Consider the following 22,277-nt stretch of genomic DNA (forward strand, 5'->3'; position numbering starts at 1 on the left):
GAAATAGAAAAGTCTTGTCTACTCTCAGAGTTGCAGGACTGCTGGTCAAGCCTGTTTTTGCTTCAAGGCAGGACCACCCATCATGCTGGCTCAGGGCCCCCTGCTCACTGCATCTGGCAGCTGCCAGCTAGAGGAAGGTGAAGGAGGGTCCCAGGCAGCAGGTCCCCAAGACCCAGCTCTGTTGGGGAAGACAGAGAGAGGAGAGCTCCCTGAAGGGGAACTTAGCAAAGCCTTTCCCCCTTCCTGCCCACCACAGCCTCTCCTACGATCATGTGTGCATGCTGACGCTTCAGTCATGTCCGACTCTTTGTGACCCCATGGACTGTGGCCCACCAGGCTCCTCTGTCCATGGGACTCTCCAAGCAAGAACACTGGAGTGGGTTGCCATTTCCTTCTCCAGGAGATCCTCTTGATGCTGGGATTGAACTCACATACATGTCTAGTGTCTCCTATATTGCAGGCAGATTCTTCACCCACTGAGCCACCTGGGAAGCCCTCCTACAACCATACTAGACTCCAGTGAGTCCCAGAGCTAAACGCAGTTCGGCCGGGTTGTATTTCTGGGAGTTTTCCCACACGGGCCTGGCTCCTATGTCCTACTGACGGCCCTCCCCGTGAGTTCCCTCTTGCTTCCAAGACCCTCACGTCTCCCGGCTCTGCTGTGTTTGGGATCCCTCTGTGGTTATTTGGCTGCAATGGTGCTCCTGCAGCGGGGGCAGCTGGCTGTCCAGCTCTCACGACTAAACCAAAGTTCATGAAGATTTTAACCTGGTGGGCTGCAGTCCATGGGGTCGCTAAGAGTCGGATATGACTTCACTTTCACTTTTCACTTTCATGCATTGGAGAAGGAAATGGCAACCCACTCTAGTGTTCTTGCCTGGAGAATCCCAGGGACAGGGGAGCCTGGTGGGCTGCCGTCTAGGGGGTCGCACAGTGTCAGACACGACTGAAGCGACTTAGCAGCAGCAGCAGCAGCAGCAGCAAGCTTAAGAGACTGCAGCTAAGGGGCCAATGCTATACACTGTTTACAGCCCCATAAAACCTCCCTCGGTGTAAGATCACAGGCATGGCCAGTCTGTGAGGGGGCAGGGGGCCAGGCATACCCTTAGTTTCCTGGCTCCACACCTCACTGCAGGGCCCTATGGAAGTTTCAGGGGGAGCCAAATTGCATCTTTTGGACATTTTTGTCACCTAAAACCAGCCGGGTGGTTTCTCTGCTCTGGAGAAGCCAGCCTGGTGAGTATGGCAGCTGACCAGGGGATGTGGGGTTAGGACTGACTGGGAACGGCAGGCTTGCCTCACATACCTCAGCAGGAAAGAATCTGACAGAGAACCAGAGATGGGAAAATGATCTCCAAAGTCAATCAGAAACGGCAGGAGACGAGTTTTATTCACAAACTCTAGAGCAGGGGCTGCAAGCAGCACAGGGGCATTTCACTTCACAGAGCCTGCGCTCTGCAGAGATGGCGGGTGCAAACCCCCAGCTCTGGGGGAGAGGGGCCTGCCCGCTCCTCCGTGCCCCGCACATACCTTGGCTGACCTGGTGACGGCCCCAATCTCCGAGTACAGATCCGAGCTGTCCGGGAAGTTTTCCACCACCATGGTGCACACGTGGTGGAGAAGTGACTGCTTGTGCACCGTGTCTTTGACTTCTGGAACCTTCTCGAGGTAGCTTAACTCAAACGCTTTGGCCTATTTGGGGAACATAACATAAAAGAATGGAAGAACAAGGTTTTTTTTTCTGTTTTTAGTTGGAGGATAATTGCTTTACAATGTTGTTTTGGTTTCTGCCATACAACAATGTGAATCAGCCTTAAGTAGACATATGCCCCTCCCTCTGAACCGCCCTCCCACCCCCGCACCCCATCCCACCCCTCTAGGTCGTCACAGAGCAACCAACTTGAGCTCCCTGTGTTATATAGCCACTTCCCACTAGATATCCATTTTACATATGGCAATGTATATGTTTAAAAGCTATTCTCTCTATTTGTCCCACCCTCTTCTTCCCTTGCTGTTCTCTGTGTTTGCCCTCATCAAAAAAATTTACAAACAATAAGTGCTGGAGAGGATGTGGAGAACAAGTGTTATGCAGGCTTGTCGAAAGGTACAAATGGTTAGAATTAACACCCTCTTGGAGGAGCCCAATATTTAGTTCCTTTGGGACTGAAGCATCTCAGGCCACATGATCCAACAGCCTTAGCAGACCACACAAGCACCAGCCACCCTGATAGAGAAATGAGCCTCCAGCCCTTCCTGATCATGGCCGTCAGCCATGGGCCAGGGCTCTGCTGCTAAATCAGGGTGCTGGGCGTGGGGTTCCTGCCATGTATGCAGCCACAACTTCCTAAACCCTTCCCTGCTGGGGATTTTCTACTTCCTGGCTAAAGACAGGCCGGTTTTTTGTTTAAGTGTGTTTATAATGTGTATGAGTACAAATATTTAAGTGATAAGCTCAGGGAGAAAAAGAAAAAGAAAAAAACTGTAGAAGAAAATATTTCCAAAGTCAACTGTGACAGGAGCCAAGCTTCCTAAGGAATAATGTGCTTATTTTTTTACATTTTCTTATTTGTAGCAAGATACAGGCTTGAATAAATAAGCCCTGATATTTTAAGGACAAAACCTCTAAATTTTCACCAAAAAACACCACCAGTGAAAACTGTTCAACCGTGCCTTGGAAGATCAGTGATCCACCAGCAAGGGAAGGGCGGGGATTCTGTGACCAGGGAGGTAGAAGGAAAAGGATGGGGAGACTTACATTAGTTCCATTTAGAAAGTTCCCAATGGCTAAGAGAGTAGACAGGATAAAGCCCAAGGTTTTATTGTTCTCCAACTGGTCTATTCCTTCCTTCAGGTCCAAAAGTGGTTCTGCCACTTCCTTTCAATTAAAAAAAAATTAGAAGGTGATAGAGTGTACACTTTGGCTTTACTTTGTTCTTTCACATTTTTGTACAAGGTCATAACCAGTGGAGTCCTCCCAGTATAAGGCAATCCCATGTGATTGGCACAAGCTTTCAGGTATGGAAAAGAGCAGAAAGGTGACAGGAGAAAGTCTGGCCCCAGAGTCACTTCAGTGGAGACTAGGTGGGTCCCTGTGGCCCACAGGAGCTTGGCTAGGTGTCTTCCCCTTTTTCTGCCCGTCTCCCAAGTTCTCTCCTGACTATGGTTGATGCCTACAGAACTCATCCTTCACATGTTCCTTCAGCATCTGAACCACAGTCTTCCTCTTTGTCTCCCAGGCAGGTGACGCTGGAAACTGGCATCACTGTCCCAGGGCCCAGGTCTCCTAACATCCCCTCTAGGCACCCTGTGGCTGGCCACCTCTTGGCCTGGGTTACTTTCTAGAAGACCACAGTCCTCATGACTCCCACCACCTTCCTAACTCCCACTCTCTCAGACATGTAGCCTGTCCTATAACCTCATGGCCTCAGTCTCTCCTTCCCTCTGTCCTACTGTTTCATAACAGCCCCCCACCTCAGTGTATTCACTGAGGCTCTCCCCGAGCATGGACCCCAAAGCCAGCAGCTTGGACTTCATTCATTGCAGCCTTACTTCTGCTCAGCAGGCCCTACCAGTCCCCAGCCAAGACTGACTCGATGACCTGTTTTCTCCATGAAGTTACCTCACTTTGCTACAGAAAATCACCTGAACATGCTGACGGGTTTTGCAACCAAGTTACCTTAGTCCCCCTAGACTTCATCCTTGTCCAATTCTGGAATGAAGTCAAACACAGCAGTTTCTCCTGAAACACCCTAAGCCCACTGCTACCTGTGTGGCCCTCAGTAAGGAACATGCTCTGTCCTTTACAGAAAGAGGAAGATCACACAGCCTCTCCACCTTCCCCAGGGCACTTCTCACTCAAGGTCACCTCCAGCTCACCGTCCATCCCTCCCTTGTTCTCTCCATTGATTCCTTCTGCTCAGTCTGCAAAAATACCTCATGCCAGACCAGAGGGAACACCTCCTTCTTCTACTTTCTATTTGAGATGAGTCTTCCCTGCCTTCACTATCAAAGTCCCTTTCCTTCTACTCTCCTTTCAACCTCTTGCAATCTGTCCATCTCAGGTTTTCTACTGAGAGCCTCTCTCAAAGGAACCCCATGACCTGCTAATTACCACAGTCAATGGCAGTGAGGTGACCATCATCAGATAAAAGGATTACAAGTCACTATCCATATTGTGCTTTTCTGTATTGTCTACATTTTCTACATTGAGCATATAGAGTCAGAAAAACATTTAACAGTTGTTGTTTTTTAACCAGTCAAGTATCAGAGGCTGGTGTCAGGCAGACACTTTATTTATTTATTTATTTGTTTACCATGCTTAGCTGATTTTTATTTTATTTATTTATTTTTTCCATTTATTTTTATTAGTTGGTTAGAATAACCCCTCACTGGTAGTCTGCTTGACACTCAATGTAGACACGACCCCATCACCATCAACTCACCCTTCAAACCCTGTCCAGGAATAACACTTCATTACGTTCACCACTAAAAAAATGGACTTTCTCAACCCTGGGGACATAAGACTGGCTGCCTTGCTTCCTAAGCACTTACCTTTTCTGTAGTTTCATAATCCATTTTGAATGCCCAGAGGTGGAGCCGTGCCGAGAGCTCGCTGATGGAGGAGAGGGTCAGGAGGAACTGCTCTGCGCTGCCCAGGGGCACCTCAGGGTTGGCCAGCTGTGCTTCCTGAATCTTCTGCTTCTCCTCTTCAGTGGGAATCATGGTTAGAATTTTCTGGACAGATGGAAAGATTATCGTATACTCTTAGTGATGGACCCTGTGACATTTCCAAATTCATAGGGTAAATTTCCAGCCAGGTAGGAGAGAGATTCTGTTGTCAGGGCTCTCATCATAAATAGGCGCTACATACAAATAAACTTTCTAGAAGAGAAGCCCTACGTAGCATCTAAATTCACATGCAATGGTTTTAACATTCCGTCTCTCTCTCTTTAAATCTCCAGTTTCATAAGCAACTTTCCCAAATTTCCTGAGTCTTGTACATGAAGACCATTCTAGGCAAGAAAGGGATGGGAGACAAGAGAAAGGTGAAACAATAAAAGATTAGAGAACAGCTCCCTGTTCCTTAAGAAATAAAGTGAAACATGTTAAGAACATATGCTTCTTCTCATGGATTAATTTCGGATCTTACAAAAATAAATCATTTCCAAAGAACTCAGGTTAACTTTTGTACTACAGGTCATACTATAATTTTAATTGTTTTAAATATTTCAAATGTATTTCAAGTTTTATATAGAAATTACAACATTTTAACATCAAACTCAGGTCTAATTAAGGAAAAAACGATGATGGTCCTTACAAAGCGCAATACTTACCTACTAATGGAAAGAGTATCACTTTCTGCTTCTATTTGTTTCTGCTAAAAGTCAATTTTGGAAAACAGAGGAAACAAACAGGTGTCATAAGGATTATGAGTCTTATAAGTTCAAATTCCTTAGTGATTACATTTTTAATGAAGGTCAAAATTCCCATCATGTGACGCTGCACATACAACATTATTAAAGAGAAGGTGTCATTATTTTTCTCTCATTTAACAAATGAGAATATCAAAGCAAAGAAATACACACTGCACCATACTTTTCAGTAATTTACATTAATTCATTAATTCTAAGCAGCTTTAGTTACTGCTCAACAATGGCAAACCTCTGGATAAGGTGTGGGAAGGAGTTCCAGTTCTCGGAGAGATGTACTGTCCCACAGAACGCAACTACACACCCTGGACAGTAGGCAGGCAGCAGCTATTTGAAGACTTAAAAAAAAAAAATCAACAGTAGCAGGTGGACAGAGGGAAAAAAGATCAGAACTAAAAGTTCAACTGAACTGGTAAGGAGTTGACCATTCTCCCTCTGGTATTCCCCAACCTGGGATCAGGCAGCTCAAAGTCTGGAAGAGTGTATCAGGGGCAGACAGACAGCTCCAGGGCAGCCTTCAAGTTCTTTCTCCTGGTGTGGGAAAGGGTCTCCGAGTGGTGGCAGCAGGGTTGGCAGGTCCAAAAACTCACATGAAGGGAAACTTCCTCTCCAATCAGTGGAGCTGTGGCCCCAAGAGGTGGGGCCAACGCCTGTTGCTTTTCTTCTCTCCCCTCGCTTGGCTTAGCCCCAGACATGGGCACAGTGATAGCAAGTGCATGGCAAAATGAGGTAGCTAAAGTCCCAGCTTTACTAAAAAGGAAGGCCCCAGAAAACCGGAAAGCAATGGGGAGGTCATGAAAAATGAAGAGCCTGCCAAGCAAGGGCACAAAGTTGTTTCAGAACTTCTGAGCTTCTCCCTGAACTGCTCATGTGTGAATCTGACCTTCAACTGCATGTCAGAGGCTTTGAGACCTTAACTGGACTTTGAAAACTGAGCTGAAACTGGGACCATAGTCTGCAGATGGTAGGTCAGAATCTGTGGCTTGAACTCAAATAGATGATGGAACAATTCTCAAATTCTTTTTATGAGATTAGAATGAGTCTGATAAAAAAAACTCAACAAAGATAATACAAGAAAACTCCAGACCAATATCCTGATGAACCAGATGTAAAAAATCCTTAACAAAATATTTTAGAGTATACAACTAAATTCCAATATTTTAAGATATATAAATCAATTGCTATATTTTATATAGCAATATATTTTAAAATAATCTCAAGGTTGGCTCAATATGAAACAAAATCAATCAATGCAATTAATCTACCAGATTAACAGTGTGAACAAGAAAATTCACACAGTCATTTCAATTGATGCAAAGAAATTTTGATAAAATTCAATTTCTATTCATAACCCAAAACTCAGCAACCTACAATAGAAGAAATTTTTCCCACTTGACAGGTGACATTAATCCCACAACTCATTTCATACTTAATGGTGACAGGGAGAATGCTTTCCTTCTAAGATGTGGAACAAAACAAGGTGTCCACTCTCACCACACTTATTTAACATTGTGTAGAAATCATATCAAGGTACATAAAATTTTAAAAATACATACAGATTGGAAAGGAAAAGATAAAAACTGTCCCCATCACAGATGGCATAATTGTCCACATATAAAACTTTGAGGGATCAACAAAACAACTTAGTGAGTAAACAATGTTGCATGATACAAGGTCAATATACAAAAAAAAATTCATTTTATTTCTGTACATTACTAAGGAGCAATTACAAACTAAATTTTTTTAAAAACACTGTTTACAATGAAATACTCAGGGATGAATCTAACAAAGTATGTGTGGGATCTGCCTGTGGAAAGTAGAAATGCTGATGGAAGCAATCAAAGATGAACTAAATAAACAGGGGATAAACGGTGTTCAGAGACTGAGAGACTCAACATAGTCAAGATGTTAGTCTTCCCAAAACTGATACATAAATATAACTCATTCTAATCAAAACAGTATGATTTTTTTTGTGTGGATATAGATATGCTGCTTTTAAAAACTATATGGCAAGGCAGAGGACCAAAATAGTCAATCCAAAATAATTCTGAAAAAGGATACCCTTGAAGGAGTCACAAAGACCTACCACAAAGCTGCAGCATTAAGACAGTGTAGCATGGGCTGCAGTGCAGGTTAGATACATAGATCAACGGGACCAAACAGGGCATCCAGAAATAGCCCACGCAGATGCGGCCCAGGGATGCTGACAAAGGTGTGAAGGCTGTCAATAGACAAATGACAGTGCTTTCAACAAACTGCGCTGGACCAACTGGAATCCATATGCAGAAAGTGAACCTCAACTGAAGCCTAGCTTCTAGGTAAACTGTGAGCTGCTCAGTCATGTCTGACTCTCTGCAATCCCATGGATGAGGCCACTAGGCTCCTCCGTCTATGGAACTCCCAAGGCAAGAATACCAGAGTAGGTAGCCATTTCCTCCTCCAGGAGGTCTATTTGACCCAGAGATCAAACTCAGGTCTCCTATATTGCAGGCAGATTCTTTACCATTGGAGCCACCAGGGAAGCCCTTCTAGATAAGTTAACCTCCAGAAAACTAGATAACTTCTAGTTAACTAGATAAATTAATTTCTAGATAACACTATCTTCTAGATAAGTTAACTCAAAAGGGATCACAGATATCAAAATAAAGGTAACACTACAAAACTTTTTGAAGGAAACACAGGAGAAAACCTTTGTGATTCAGGTTACACAGTGAACTCCAAGACATGATACCAAAAAAGAATGGGTTGATAAATTAACCTTCATTCAAATTAAACACTTTTTTCTCTGTGAAAGACACTGTTAAGAGAATGAAAAGACAAATTACAGTTCCTCAAAAGATTAAACACAGAGCTATCATATGACCCAGCAATTCCATTTGCATTTACCCTGGAAAAATCAAACTAAAAATCACACTAAAACTTGTACTTGAGTATTTGTAGTAGTTCTATTCATAACTGCCAGCAACTGGATGAAGCTAAATATTCTTCAATGGGCAAATAGATGAAGAGTCAGTGGTACATCCCTACTCATGATACTCAGCAACAAAAAGGGATCAACTGTAGATACAAACTGCAATTTGGATGAATCTCAAAGGCATTAATCATGCTGAGTGGAAGAAGTCATTCTCTAAAGGTTACTCACTATATGACTCCATGTATGTAACATTCTTGAAAAGACAAAACCATAGTGATGAGTACAGATTCTTGGTTATCAGGGGCTAGGTGGGTTAAGGGTATGACTAGAAAGAGACAGCACAAGAGCTTTTTCAGCAGATGGGTCTGTTCTGAAGCTTGACTACACTGGTCATTGCAGGAATTTATATGTTTTAAACTGAGCTTCCCTGGTGGCTCAGATGGTAAAGAATCTGCCTGCAATGCAGAAGAACTGGATTCAATCCCTGGGTCGGGAAGATTCACCTGGAGAAGGGAATGGCTACCCACCCCAGCATTCTTGCCTGGAAAATCTCATGGACAGAGAAGCTGAGCAGACTACAGTTGCTGGAGGTGCAAAGAGTTGGACACGACTGAGCCACTAAGCACTAAGACTCAATAGATCTGGACTCCCCTAAAGTCAATTTTCAGTTCAGTTCAGTGACTCAGTTGTGTCCGACTTTATGACCCCATGGACTGCAGCACGCCAGGCTTCCCTGTCCATCACCAACTCCTGGAGCTTGGTCAAATTCATGTCCATTGAGTCGATGATGCCATCCAACCATCTCATCCTCTGACATCCCCGTCTCCTCCTGTCTTCAATCTTTCCCAGCATCAGGGTCTTTTCCAATGAGTCAGTTCTTCACATCAGGTGGCCAAAGTATTGGAGTTTCAGCTTCAGCATCAGTCCTTCCAATGAATATTCAGGACTGATTTCCTTTAGGATGGACTGGTTGGATCTCTTTGCTCTCCAAGGGACTCTCAAGAGCCTTCTCCAACACCACAGTTCAAAAGCATCAGTTCTCCGGCACTCAACTTTCTTTAGAGTCCAACTCTCATATCCATACATGACCACTGGAAAAACCATAGCTTTGACTAGATGGACCATTGTTGGCAAAGTAATGTCTCTGCTTTTTAATATGCTGCCTAGGTTGGTCACAACTTTTCTTCCAAGGAGCAAGCATCTTTTAATTTCATGGCAGCCATCACCATCAGCAGTGATTTTTTGAGCCCCCCAAAATAAAGTCTCTTACTGTTTCCATTATTTCCCCATCTATTTGCCATAAAGTGATGGGACCACATGCCATGATCTTAGTTTTCTGAATGTTGAGTTTTAAGCCAGCTTTTCACTCTCCTCTTCCACTTTCATCAACAGGCTCTTTAGTTCTTCTTCACTTTCTGCCATAGGGTGGTGTTATTTGCATATCTGAGGTTAGTGATATTTCTCCCGGCAATCTTGATTCCAGCTTGTGCTTCATCCAGTCCAGCATTTCTCATGATGTACTCTGCATATAAGTTAAATAATCAGGGTGACAATATATAGCCTTGATGTACTCCTTTGCCAATTCGGAACTAGTCTGTTGTTCCATGTCCAGTTCTAATTGGCTTCCTGACTTGCACACAGACTTGTCAGGAGGCAGGTCAGGTGGTCTGCTATTCCTATCTCTTTCAGAATTTTCCAGTTTGTTGTGATCCACATGAAGTCAATTTTACTCCATATTAATTCAAAAAATTAAGAATAACATAAAAGACTGGACACGACATCATAATCAGCAAACGTGCAGATATTTACACAATCATGCCTCAAGATATATGTAGGTGGAATAGTAGTTGTCCTGGGCTCATGAGTGTTATCAGAGAGGGCAGCCTCAGGAGGCTATCAGAAGCCAGTGACAACAAACTGTATTGAAGATGTATCTGGGGTGGGGTCAGAGTGAGTTCACAGGTCGTGAGCTCTAGGTACTTCTTTTTCCAACATCCTCTCTATCATGCCCCAGACGCAGATTAAGTGGGAGGAATGGCGCACTGGGGAGATGCTCAGCCCATTGCCGACCCGCAGACTGATGCTATTGATCTCACCTGCCCATACAGATGACACTTCAAAAAGACCAAAATAATCCAAGCAGATGCCACTTATTTCAAAACACTCAGCATTTAAACTAGTTTTCAAAAGGGAAACTCAATGAAGAATTTGTATTCTAATTTTCTTAATGTTCAAATTGTTTTAAGCATGTACAAGGATTCCAAAACCCAAAGTTGTCAACACTTTCCCCCTTCTTCAGAAGGCATTTTCATGTGATGACTTTTGTTGCCTTTTTCCTTTGGGAAAGTAATCAAACACTCTTACTTTTGTTTTTCACTTCTCTGACTAATTTAAACCATTTGTTCACTGTTGAAGATTTATGAGGTTGCCATCTGCCAGTTAATTTTACTTTTTTTTTTTTACACATCACTGACAATAAAAATAGTCATAAGACAGGGGGACAGCAGGTCAAAGCTACCTTATATAAGGTGATGGCCCCCATTTTTCCATGAGCAGATGATAACAGAATGAGAATACCTTTAATCTGCTCTTTACCACGTCAGTAGATTTACTGATGACCCTGTGATGATCATCTGGTTGCACAAGGAGAAAAACATCAAACAAGACCATGACATAATAATCTCGGCGGTTTTTTGCTTTCCCCCAGACAGTGTTTCTCTAGCACTGCTTTAAGTATGCTTGCTTTTGTATCGGAAAATCATATTTCAGAGAAAAATGCCTAAGCCTTATTTTTTATGGACCCAAATATTCTGGGGTTTGGCTATCTCATTCACCTGCAGATGAGACCACAATAAGTAATCATCATGCCTTGTGAATTCTGAACAGAAACCTGGCTATGACTCTGGATAAGTATCTAACAGCAAAAAGTTGGAGCTGTTATGGCCAAGGCTGGATGGTTTGCAACTTGCCATCCCATGAGATAATGGCTTTCCATCATGCACGGAGTCTCATAGAGAATTAAAAAAAAACAACAAAAAAACTTCTCAAGGTTAAAGGTTAACCTCTCAAGGTTCTCTTTCGATGTTATCTTCTTTCGTTCTTGTGACTGCTTGGTGAGGCAGGTAAGGAAGAATTATGCAGCAAATTTGAAGATGAAGATGTGGTGCCTGAAGTCAAGCTGGATTAACTGAGGCAGAGCTGGAGACCCACCCAGGGGCTCCTCCTACTTTCCAGCACCACCTCCGTGTTCATGGTACTTCCACAAACTACCAGTGTGGCTAAGGTGCCAGTCACCAGGACATCCTGGTTCCTGGGCCTGCAGACCCCACTGACTGGCTCCTGCACTCAGGTTCAACTGTGTGTTCCTGGCTCTCACTCAGGGACCCACAGACGGAGTTCTCCAACTCAAACTGCTTGCAAAGATGCTGCAGTTTTGTACAGGCAGCCAAAGGGAATGTCTGTTTTAGGATGCTGACTGGCCTGGCAGCCAAGCAGTATCAAGTTAAATGTCGTTTGGGACCATTCAATTGTGTTAACCCTCTGAGTGGACACAGATGCTACAAAAATGAAAAGAGCAAGAAAAAAAGAAAACCCTCCTTCAGTTCAGTCGATGAGTCTTGTCCAACTCTTTGTGACCCTATGGACTGCAGCATACCAGGCTTCCATCACCAATTCTTGGGGCTTACTCAAACTCATGCCCATTGAGTCAGTGATGCCATCTAACCATCTCATCCTCTCTCGTCCCCTTCTCCTCCTGCCTTCAATCTTTCCTAGCATCAGGGTCTTTTCCAATGAGTCAGTTCTTTGCATCAGGTGGCCAAAGTATTGGAGCTTCAGCTTCAGCATCAGTCTTTCCAATGAATATTCAGGACTGATCTCCTTTAGGATGGACTGATTGGATCTCCTTGCTGTCCAAGGGACTCTTAAGAGTCTTATCCAACACCACAATTCAAAAGCATTAATTCTTTGGCGCTCATCTTTCTTTATGGTCCAACTCTCACATCCATACATGACTACTGGAAAAACCACAGCTTTGACTAGATGAATCTTTGTCAGCAAAGTATGATACCTCAGGGACATTTTACATGGGAAAATATCATTAATGCAACTTAGGGATGGGCCCCAATCATAGTCTAAAATTTAATAATCTTATGAAGAATGACTTTCTTAATGAAGTTAGGTAACTACTCCTGTGGGTTTTCATGAGTCAGATATAGAACATGGAGTTGCCAAGCAACACGTCAGTGAATACATCCTAATCATGTCTGGGTATACAGAGGTTTCATGCAGCCCCATTAGACCATGGTGCCATGCTACAGAGCAGATGGTTTAGCAAAAGGCCACTTGGGTATAAGCTGGAAATCATATTAGTAAAGATCTGTAAGGACATGACTTCCATCTCTTCTCAGCCCTGATTTAACTTCTGAACAAGGCTGGACAATAAGCTCTGGGAGAGCGGCTCTGTGCAGAATGGACACCATCTCTGCCCCCGCGGGCCTCTAGATCAGTGGTCACAGGCAGCAGGTAACGACGGGAGGGCCTGGGTTACAGGTTCCCCACGAGGAGTGGTTTCTGCTGGACTCTTTTCAGCTACAACCGACAAGCATTGAAAATACACACTCTCTCTGCATTCACTCAGGCAGCTTCAGAGAAGGGGTTTTCAGTCAGGGTGATTCTGCCTCCACAGTATGTTGACACAGTCTAAGAAACACTCTTGGTTGTCACCACTGGGGCAGTGCTATGGCATCATATGGGCAGAGGCCAGGGATGCTGTGAACACCCTCCAACCCACAGGGCAGCTCCCACAATAAAGAACTGTCCAGCCCAGAATGGCAATAGAGCCACAACTGAGAAATCCTGCTTCCAATGAAAACTGTGACAAAAATGTGTAACTCCATCTTTATGACTATATATGATCTACTAAAAAGCAGAGACATTACTTTGCCAAACAAGGTCTGTCTAGTCAAAGCTATGGTTTTTCCAGTAGTCATGTATGGATGTGAGAGTTGGATTATAAAAAAAGGTGAGTGCCAAAGAACTGATGCTTTTGAACTGTGGTGTTGGAGAAGATTCTTGAGAGTCCCTTGGAGAGCAAGATCCAACCAGTCTATCCTAAAGCAAATCAGTCCTGAATATTCAGTGGAAGGACTGATGCTAAAGCTGAAACTCCAATACTTTGGCTACCTGATGTGAAGAACTGACTCATTGGAAAAGACCCTGATGCTAGGAAAGATTGAAGGCAGGAGGAGAAGGGGACCACAGAGGATGAGATGGTTGGATGGCATCACCGACTCAATGGACATGAGTTTGAGTAAGCTCTGGGAGTTGGTGATGGACAGGGAGGCCTGGTGCACTGCAGTCCATGGGGTCACAAAGAGTCGGACACGACTGAGCGACTGAACTGAACTGCACTGAAATGATGATCTACCGAAGCCTCATGACACAGCAAACTCTCAGGAAGGGCTAGGCAGTGTGTTCCGTGGCCATATCTGTTCACCGTACACCATTTCATACACCAGCTACTCCTGGAGGAAAACTGTAGGCAGCACTGTGATGCAGACTGCAGTGTCCCATGTGTCTCCTCACTCCCCTTTCGGATTCCCTCTTGTTCTTTTCCGTGGGTGAGTCCAGACCCAGAGAGCCCAGCTGGGCCAGCCACCCCCAGGGCTGGCCCGTGGATTGCACTCCAGGCTCAGGCTCTATAAACCACATTTCAGTTTGACCTCTTACTGGCTTGTGGGCTTGGGCACAGACAGATTAACTTTGGGATGCACCCTCTTCAACTTTAAGATGAGGAACATAATAGTATGCACCTCGTAAGGTTCTGATGAGCCTCTGTGAGCAGACCCTACTTGGTATCTGGCCCGGAGGAGGAAACCCGTGAAAGTCTAGTTTATTAATGTGCTGCTGCTCCTCTATTTGTCATCATTACTTTCCTATCATCATTCCTTCCTGGCGCAAAAAGATGCTCAGCTGGAAACCAGTCAGAAAAGGAAAAAGTAATTTGATTCATTCTAAAGTCTGAGTAACCTATTGTATCTGAAACTTCCCCTACCCAGGGAGACTGACATTTCGGGACAGAACAAAGGCAAAACCAAAGGAATCCGTCTCTTTTGATGGACTTTCAAGTTCTCATGGCAAGAAGGGGAAATATTTTTAAAAGGGAAGGTTGTCATTTTTTCCTTCAATCAAGCTGCCTCTGGCTGCATTTGAAGCCTCTCTATGTATGAATCTGAAGCTTCTGCAATCTTTCAAAGATCCTGTGAAGTAAACAGGATGGCCAAATCATGCACGAGCACCTACCATGTCATCTGACTTGTGTGAGAGACACTTTGCACTTGGTTTGAGCCGACTGGCAGCCCCCACCTGCCTGACGGACACAAACTCCTTTCTCCCTGGTTGCTCTGGGGGCCCCAGGGTGAGGCTGCCCCATATTGAGGCCAGCCCTGCCCCCTCCTTTCCCACTGTCTGGCAGCTGCCTCGGTGTCCCCCTCTGTATTTGCTTGCTGTCTCCTTTGGACCCCCTCCCGCGTCTGCCACGTGCCCTCGCTCCCTGCCTGTGCTGCCTGGCCTGACTCCAGGGCTCGGGCCCCACTCTCCCTCCAGCCAGCGGCCAGTGCACGTCCCTCGTCACACCTGCTCCTGGCACCGGCCGTGTGGGCGCTTCTAAGGCAGAACTGCTCAGGCCTTAGCTGGTTTCCTAGGTTTGCTATAACCAAGCATCGCAAACTGGGGGGGCTTCAAACCATGGGAATGTGTTCCCTCACAGCCTGAGAGATTAGAAGTCTAACATCAAGGTGTCCGCAGGACGATGCTCTTTCTGAAGACTCAAGGGGAGGATCTTTCCTTTCCTCTTCCTCCCTTCTAGAAGTTGCAGGCACTTCTCGGGGTTCCTTGTCTTGTAAACACATCCCTCCAGTTTCTGCCTCCATCATCCCACGGGCGTTCCCCTCTGGGTGTCCTCTGTGTACACATGGCCTTCCGCGCTGTGTCTGTGTCCAAACTTCTCTCTTCTTAGAAGGCTATCAGCCAGGGGAGCAGGGCTCACCCTAATCCAGGATGACCTTATCTTAGCTTGATCACACCTGCACAGACCCAACTTCCAAATAAGGTCACATTCCAAGGTTCTGGGTAGCATGGATCTTGAAATCTGTACTCAATCAGTACAAACCTCTAGGAACACAGCTTGTGCTGTGGAGGCCTCTGCTTTCCAAAGCACAAGGCATGCCTGCCCACCTGGGTTCAGGCACCACTTTGCTCCATGGCGCCCACCACCCCCTCTCACACTCAGGCCTGGGGGTGCGGCCGGCACAGCCCCCCAGCCCTTCCTCACTTCCGACTCTCCTGCCGAAGCCCCTCTCCCTCACTGCAGCCAGGCTTCACTGGCTTCCTTCACTCTCGAGTCTTTCAAATGAGACTGGGTATGCGGGAACCTCCAGTACGGAGATGCTTTCAAGGAATCCAGGGCTCCGTGCCAACAGGAGGCAGCGTGGGTGCCACGAATGTCACGAAGCAGTGTCCTGAGATTCCCCATTCTACCCAGTGGGTCCCCAGGCCGGTCACACCCCTGGAGGACTCTGTGGGCCAAGCCATTGGCTCCACTCACTCACTCTCTATTATTAGAAGAGGAGATTGAACTTCCCACAAATGGGCACCAGCCCACAGCGGAGGGTGCTGGACCCTGGCAGAGCAGGGGAGCTGCGGCTCCAGCGGGGGCGCCCACCGGTCACACAGTCACAGCCAGGACGCCAACTTCTCTCCACTTGTGCCACTCAGGCCAACAGATGCTGCAGACTCAGTTGGCTTGGGTTCCCCAGCTGATCAAGTGAAACCCATCTCTACACACCGCAATGGGCGCCGAGAGACAAACAAAGCCATTGACACGGAGGTGAGCGTGCACAGACAAGCCTACTTTTAAGACTGTTCATGAAACGTATTTGGTTTGAAGCAATGTGAAAGAAGGCATTCCAGTGCCCCGTGGAGGCTGTCAAGCTCTTCTTCCACGTCGAGGCAGGTGGAATGTGGTCAGAAGGAAGTTAATGAATAAACCTGAACTTCCCAATAAGCAAAGTGGGGTTTCTTGCCCCACCCCCAGAAGTTAAAAAAAGGATGTGAGAATTATGACACTATTCAGAGTCTGGCAGAGACAAAAAAGTGGCAAGCCACCCTGTGGAGAAAGAAAGTCATATTGGACAGTAATGCAACAGAACATAAATAACGCTCTGTCGAGCTCCTCTTACCTCAATCCCTTCTTTGTTTAAGGCATATTCATCAAAATTCAAAATGGCTATCTTAATCGTTCTTGGAGGGGGCAGGACCGTCAGGCCAATATTAATAGCATTGCTCCTCTTGGAGTCCAGGACAATGATCTCCTGCTTTTTTCCATCTGCAGCCGTTTTCTTGTGATAAAATAAGGAGAATCCAAGATTAATGCCTCATCTTCAGTCCTCTATTAAAAGCAAACTCACGACTTATTTAGAGGTGAAAACAAATGGCCCGGGTTCAGCTCAGGGAGGGACTGGCTACCGCTCAGCACTGCAGAGATCAGGGATTAGCCCCGAGAAGCTGCCAAGAGGGGGGCGGCCATGGAACTTCTCGAGTCAGACACATTACAAAATAAAATTGATTTTCCTTCAATTGGGAAAAATGTGATATTTTGCAAGGAAAAAAAAAAAGAAGAAGAAACACCCTGTTTTTTTCCATAGAAGCAGTGGAAACAGGATTCAGACCTTTCTGAGTTCCCTTCCTGTGGGCTGCGAGGTGTTGGAATGTGCCTTGGTTGGCCCTGGAGCATGTGGTGCATGCCCAGAGATGGAGAAAGCTGGTCCACACGCCAAGGAGATGGGAGCCAGGGGGGAACCCGGCATCGCTGGTGGGTCAGCCCTCTGCATCTCCAGGGCTCCTCTCGGCATTCCGCCCTGACACCTGAGCACTCTCTGCCACATTCATACATCTGGATGCGGCCCGCTGGGTGGGCAAAGAGGAGTATGGGATGAACTGGCAAAGAGGCCAAGGAGGGGGCCATGCCCCCTGCTGTCCCGGGCATCCTCAGGGCAGCCCCTGTGGCCAGCCCAGGGCTGGCACACGGCCAGAAGCCAGGAAGGGTGTAAGGTGCTGAGCCAGTGCTCTCCTCTGCCCAGAGCTATGATGACAAGGTCCCCAACTTTCCCCTTCAGCTCTCAGGAAATCAAAGGCAGCTGGAAACGGGGACAGGTGGAAGGGGGCCGGTCAGCAAGCTCCCTGTGCTGCACAGCCTCCCTTGGGGCCCCCAGGCCTGGAGGTTGATGATTCTGATTCATGAAACAAGCCTGGGCTGACGAGGATGGGTGAGACCGTGCAGCACGCTGAAGGGTGAGCTCCCTGAGTGAGGGGCCCAGCTTCGCGGGAACAACTCACCTGGTAATGGAGGGGGTGAGGGTCTGGAGAAGCTGTCTCATGAGCTGGACCCTAAAGACTGTCTAGGACTAGCCTGGGGCTGGGGGAGCCGATGAGGAGAGGAGAAGGGCCTTTGAATAGTTCCAGGGAACTGCCAGGGATGAAGCTGGAAGTTGCCAGGGCCACATCAGGGGACTCCATGAGTCAGCTGCTCAGAACCCCTCTTGCAGGTGGGTCTCAGCCAAGCAGCTGACGCCAGTTGGTCTCCTGCACTGAGGCCTGAGCCTCTCCTCTGAAGAAAGGAACCAGGCTGGGCCTGGTATAGCTGAGCGACTGCTGCACCACTAGAGGCTGGGAGCTGGCAAGGAGAAACTGGCTGCGGCCCCTTAAGTCCTACTGAGCCCTTCCAAGCTCAATTGCTAACATTCTATTTTAGGTCCTTACACATGCATTTGGGAATAAATTACAACTTCTTCATGAAGAAAATAACTGAAAGCATCCCAGCCATTTGGGCGCCTGGTGGCCAGGAGGAACAATTCCTGTGGGTGTGTCATGGGCTTGGAACTGTGGGCTCCCAGGGACACGTGGCATAAATGCACCCCTACTCTGCAGGGCAAGCTTGTCTTCTATATGTTTAAGCCAATAAGCTTATCAGGAGCTCCTGAAATGTAGCTGAAATCTACTTTAAAATATTATTTGGGGGTTTCCCTGGTGGTCTGGTGGTTAAGAGTCCACCTGCCAATGCAGGAGACATGGGTTCAATCCCTGGTCCAGGAAGACCTCACATGCCATGGAGCAAGTAAGCCTGTGAGCCACAGCTACTAAGCCCATGCTCCAGAATCTGCAAGCCACAACTACTGAGGCCTGCGCACCCAGAGCTTGTGCTCCGCAACAAGAGAAGTCACCGCAACGAGAAGCCCACGCACTGCAACTAGACTGTGGTCTCCACTCACAGCAACTAGAGAAAAGCCTGTGCAGCAACAAAGACCTGGCACAGCCAAAAATAAACAAATAAAAATAAAATTATTAAAAAAAATATTACTTTGTTGGAATGCTAAGAAGGCATGAGAAAAGGTTTGACAAAATGCTGAAGAAGGGAATGAAGAGGGATGTGATGACCTGTGTGCCCACCTTGGGGTGGCGGGGTGCCCACTCCTCCAGGCACTGCAGGAGGCCTGCCCAACATTTAGTCCCTCTTCTCTGCTCACCAACAGGGCCTGGATTTCTTTCAGGCTGGTAATATGTTAGTGAAATCAACCACCTCGCTGGATCCCTTGCAGCTAAGGCTGGCAGTTTGGGTTTCTGTTTTCCTGATTCAAAAGCGCTGGACCCGTGAGCCATGCCTTTTGCCTTTCCTCCATCTTCCTGCCTAGAATGTGAACATGAGGCCTGGAGGGGCAGCAGTGAGGCATCTCGTGAGTGTACGGAATGAAGCCTCATGGATGGCAGCACGGAAGACAGAAGCCTAGGACCTGGCATGGAAGAGGCACCGACCCAGAGCCAGGTTCCAGCACAGGAGGCATTGACAGAAAGGCAAGGATTCCCTAGGAATCATTAACCCTTATACCCCATCCACAGAGTCTGCAGAGATGCCTGAGCAGGCCCAGCCCCACTGCTGCCTTTGTGCAAATGAGAGCAAGATGCCCATCCCGAGGGAGACACAGTCCCACGGCAAATCCTTGAAAGAGAAGGACCGCTCAGATTTCAGCCTGCCCCCCTCAGCCAGTGTCCACCTACAGCAAGCACTCAGGACAGACCCAGGGGGTGGCTCTAAGCCTGACATGTCCTTTTCCTCATTCTCAGCAGAACTCAGTTCACATCAATGGACACCCTCTGCTCTCATAAGTCGAGAAGAAGCCAGCCTCTGGGCATCCTGAGATAATGGGGAAGCTGTTTCTACAGACGACATGTTTTCAGAGCACATCCACCCACTTTGAGAAGGAAGGAATAAGAATTAGTCATATCTGAAGCTGAATTATTAACTCTCTGGATTTTATACAAGTGGGTATTTTAAATGCTCTTCTTCATAACTGAAACAGACTCCGCTGGATGCCACTGACCCCTCAAGTGCCTTGGCAGCCGCTCTGCCCGAGATGAGGGGTGGGTCATGTAGGCTTGCCCAACTGTCTCCTCCCCTCACAACAACCCAGAGTAGCATCTGCAAGAACAAGCCAAAGTGCTCTGTGCCCGGGAGCACATGTTGGTATCTAGGGATTAGCCGTTATCAATTCTGATCCATTTCAATCCTCCAAGCTCCAGATCAGCAAGAGTGACCTTCACCATGTCCTTTACTTGGTCCTATGTCTGAGCAGCTGTCAGCCATCCTGTTCCATAAAGTCTCTCGGGCCCTGGCCTTCCTTCCCGCTACCTCCATCCCAAGCCTGACCCCTGGCGCCGGCCTCCCAGGGCAGCCACCATGGGCTTCCTGCTTCCATCCTCTTCTCACCCCAAACCCAACCATCTTAATTCTTGCCAAGAGTCCTTCTCAGAGACTTGCTTTCTTATTGTACTTCTTTGATCGGAGAGTCTGTGACTGTCCATTGTTTGAAATGAGAAAAATGGGAAATTGGTAAATGATGAAAAGAGGAGATAAAGCATATAAGACAGGGTCCCTTGTGAAGGAGGTTAGGAAAGGTTAAATGACCTTCTAAAGGCTTCTGGAAAGGAAGGGCTAAGATGTGATGCAGTAAAGGTGGAACAGGGTTGGGAGGATGACAGGAGGTGATACTTCTAGGCAGGAGATCAGAAAGTTGATTTGTTATTTTACACAAGACCAGACACATCCTGAAAAACAACATGCAAACAAGGAAACAAAACCCCCAGACCAGACTTCCCTGGTGGCTCAGTGGTAAAGAATCCACCTGCAGGAGACACGGGTTCGATCCCTGATCCAGGAAGATCCCACATGCCTCAGAGCAACTAAGCCCATGAGCCACACTACGGAGCCCACGCTCTAGAGCCTGTGAGCCGCAACTAGTAAAGCCTGCTCTCCCTAGAGCCCATGCTCCTCGACAAGAGAAGCCACCACAGGGAGAAGCCTGTGCCCCACAACTAGAGACGAGCCCGCACAGCATCAAAACCCAGCACAGCCAAGACTTATGGACATGGGGAGGAGGGGGTGAGATGTATGGACAGTGACATGGAAACTTACATTACCATATGTAAAATAGACAGCCAATGGGAATTTGCTGTAGCGCTAGGAAACTCAAACAGGGGCTCTGTTATCAACCTAGAGGGGTGGGGTGGGAGGGAGATGAGAGGGTGGGTCAGGAGGGAGGGGATATATGTACACCTATGGCTGATTCTTGTTGAGGTTTGACAGAAAACAGCAAAATTCTGTAACGCAATCATCCTTCAACAAAAATAAATTAATTAAAAAAGAAAAGAAAACTCCAAACCTCTGGAAATATCAATACAGGACCTACTTGAAGGAAGTGACAACATTTTCTTGAGAGTAATAAAAGAAGATGTGGGCAAACAAGAAACATCATGTTCCTGAATAAGAAGTCTCAGTGTTAAAAGGATGTTCATTATCTCGCCTCATAAAATGTATACACAAATAACATATATTTATTATATATGCAGGTAAAGAACCACCTGCAATGCACGAGACCTGGGTTCGATCCCTGGGTTGGGAGATCCCATGGAGGAGGGCACAGCAACCCAATCCAGTATTCTTGCCTGGAGAATCCCCATGGACAGAGGGGCCTGCGGGCTATAGTCCATGAGGTCACAAAGAGTCAGACATGACTGAGTGACTAAGCACAGCACAGCACATATATTTAAGATGATGCTAGTCAAATTCCAAGAAGATGTTTTTGGAATTTTAAAATATTCTAAAGTTACTATGAAAGAATATATGTGTAAAAAGATCCATAAGTAGATATATATATATATATATAATATCTACCCAACCAGCCATAAAAACTTATTATAAAACTGATATAATTAATGTGTGGCATTGGCACTAAACAGCTATATTGATAATATAGAATAGAATAATAGGACAGAGAAAGCTGTCTATACAATGATCCAGGGCATTCCAACAAGACAGCAAGACCATAAGCCACAATCCATTATGAAAGCCTGATTCTAATACGGAACCAAAGTAACTTTTAAGTAAAAACAACAAGTATGGTAGGTTAACATCATAACAGACTGGATTGACTGAGATCTTTCTCCTTTAAAAAAAAAAAAAAAGACAGCAGAAAGCAAGAATACAGGCTTGTGTGAGAATGGCCAAGGGTCATCATGGTGAGGTTATGCCACACCTCATGAGACCCTTTTGCTGATTTTGGAGTCCCAAGACATTATCAGTGATGATCCATGACAAACCCTGGCAAAGGCAGGAGACGAGGCTGAAAAGCAAACTCAGTCCTTCAACTGTCTCTTGTTGGTTGGCAGGGTATCTTCCCTTATTTATTATATTTTTTGCCTTTTTTCAACTGTAGATCTCATTTCCTTAAATAGTATTTCCTGAGTGACTATTAGGTGGCTACTCCTTGAGTGAGGACATTTTTCATGAAGACCAACAAAAAATGTAGGGGGCCAGGATGCCA

General features: G+C 46.2%; 1 protein-coding gene across 9 annotated transcripts in view; it reads right to left on the reverse strand.

The window, feature by feature from the left end:
• Positions 1-22,277, reverse strand: part of FHOD3 (formin homology 2 domain containing 3) — a 502,620-nt gene that overhangs the window by 37,102 nt on the left and 443,241 nt on the right. For all 9 annotated transcript variants that reach the window (XM_043888946.1, XM_043888942.1, XM_043888941.1 and 6 more), the window contains 4 exons: positions 16,584-16,742; positions 4,552-4,734; positions 2,756-2,875; positions 1,531-1,692 (listed from right to left, as the gene is read on the reverse strand). In XM_043888946.1, coding sequence (XP_043744881.1) covers positions 1,531-1,692; positions 2,756-2,875; positions 4,552-4,734; positions 16,584-16,742 — 624 coding nt within the window. The remainder of the gene's footprint in view (positions 1-1,530; positions 1,693-2,755; positions 2,876-4,551; positions 4,735-16,583; positions 16,743-22,277) is intronic.

This window comes from Cervus elaphus, chromosome 27 (assembly GCF_910594005.1).
Source record: "Cervus elaphus chromosome 27, mCerEla1.1, whole genome shotgun sequence".
NCBI classification, from domain to species: Eukaryota; Metazoa; Chordata; class Mammalia; order Artiodactyla; family Cervidae; genus Cervus; species Cervus elaphus.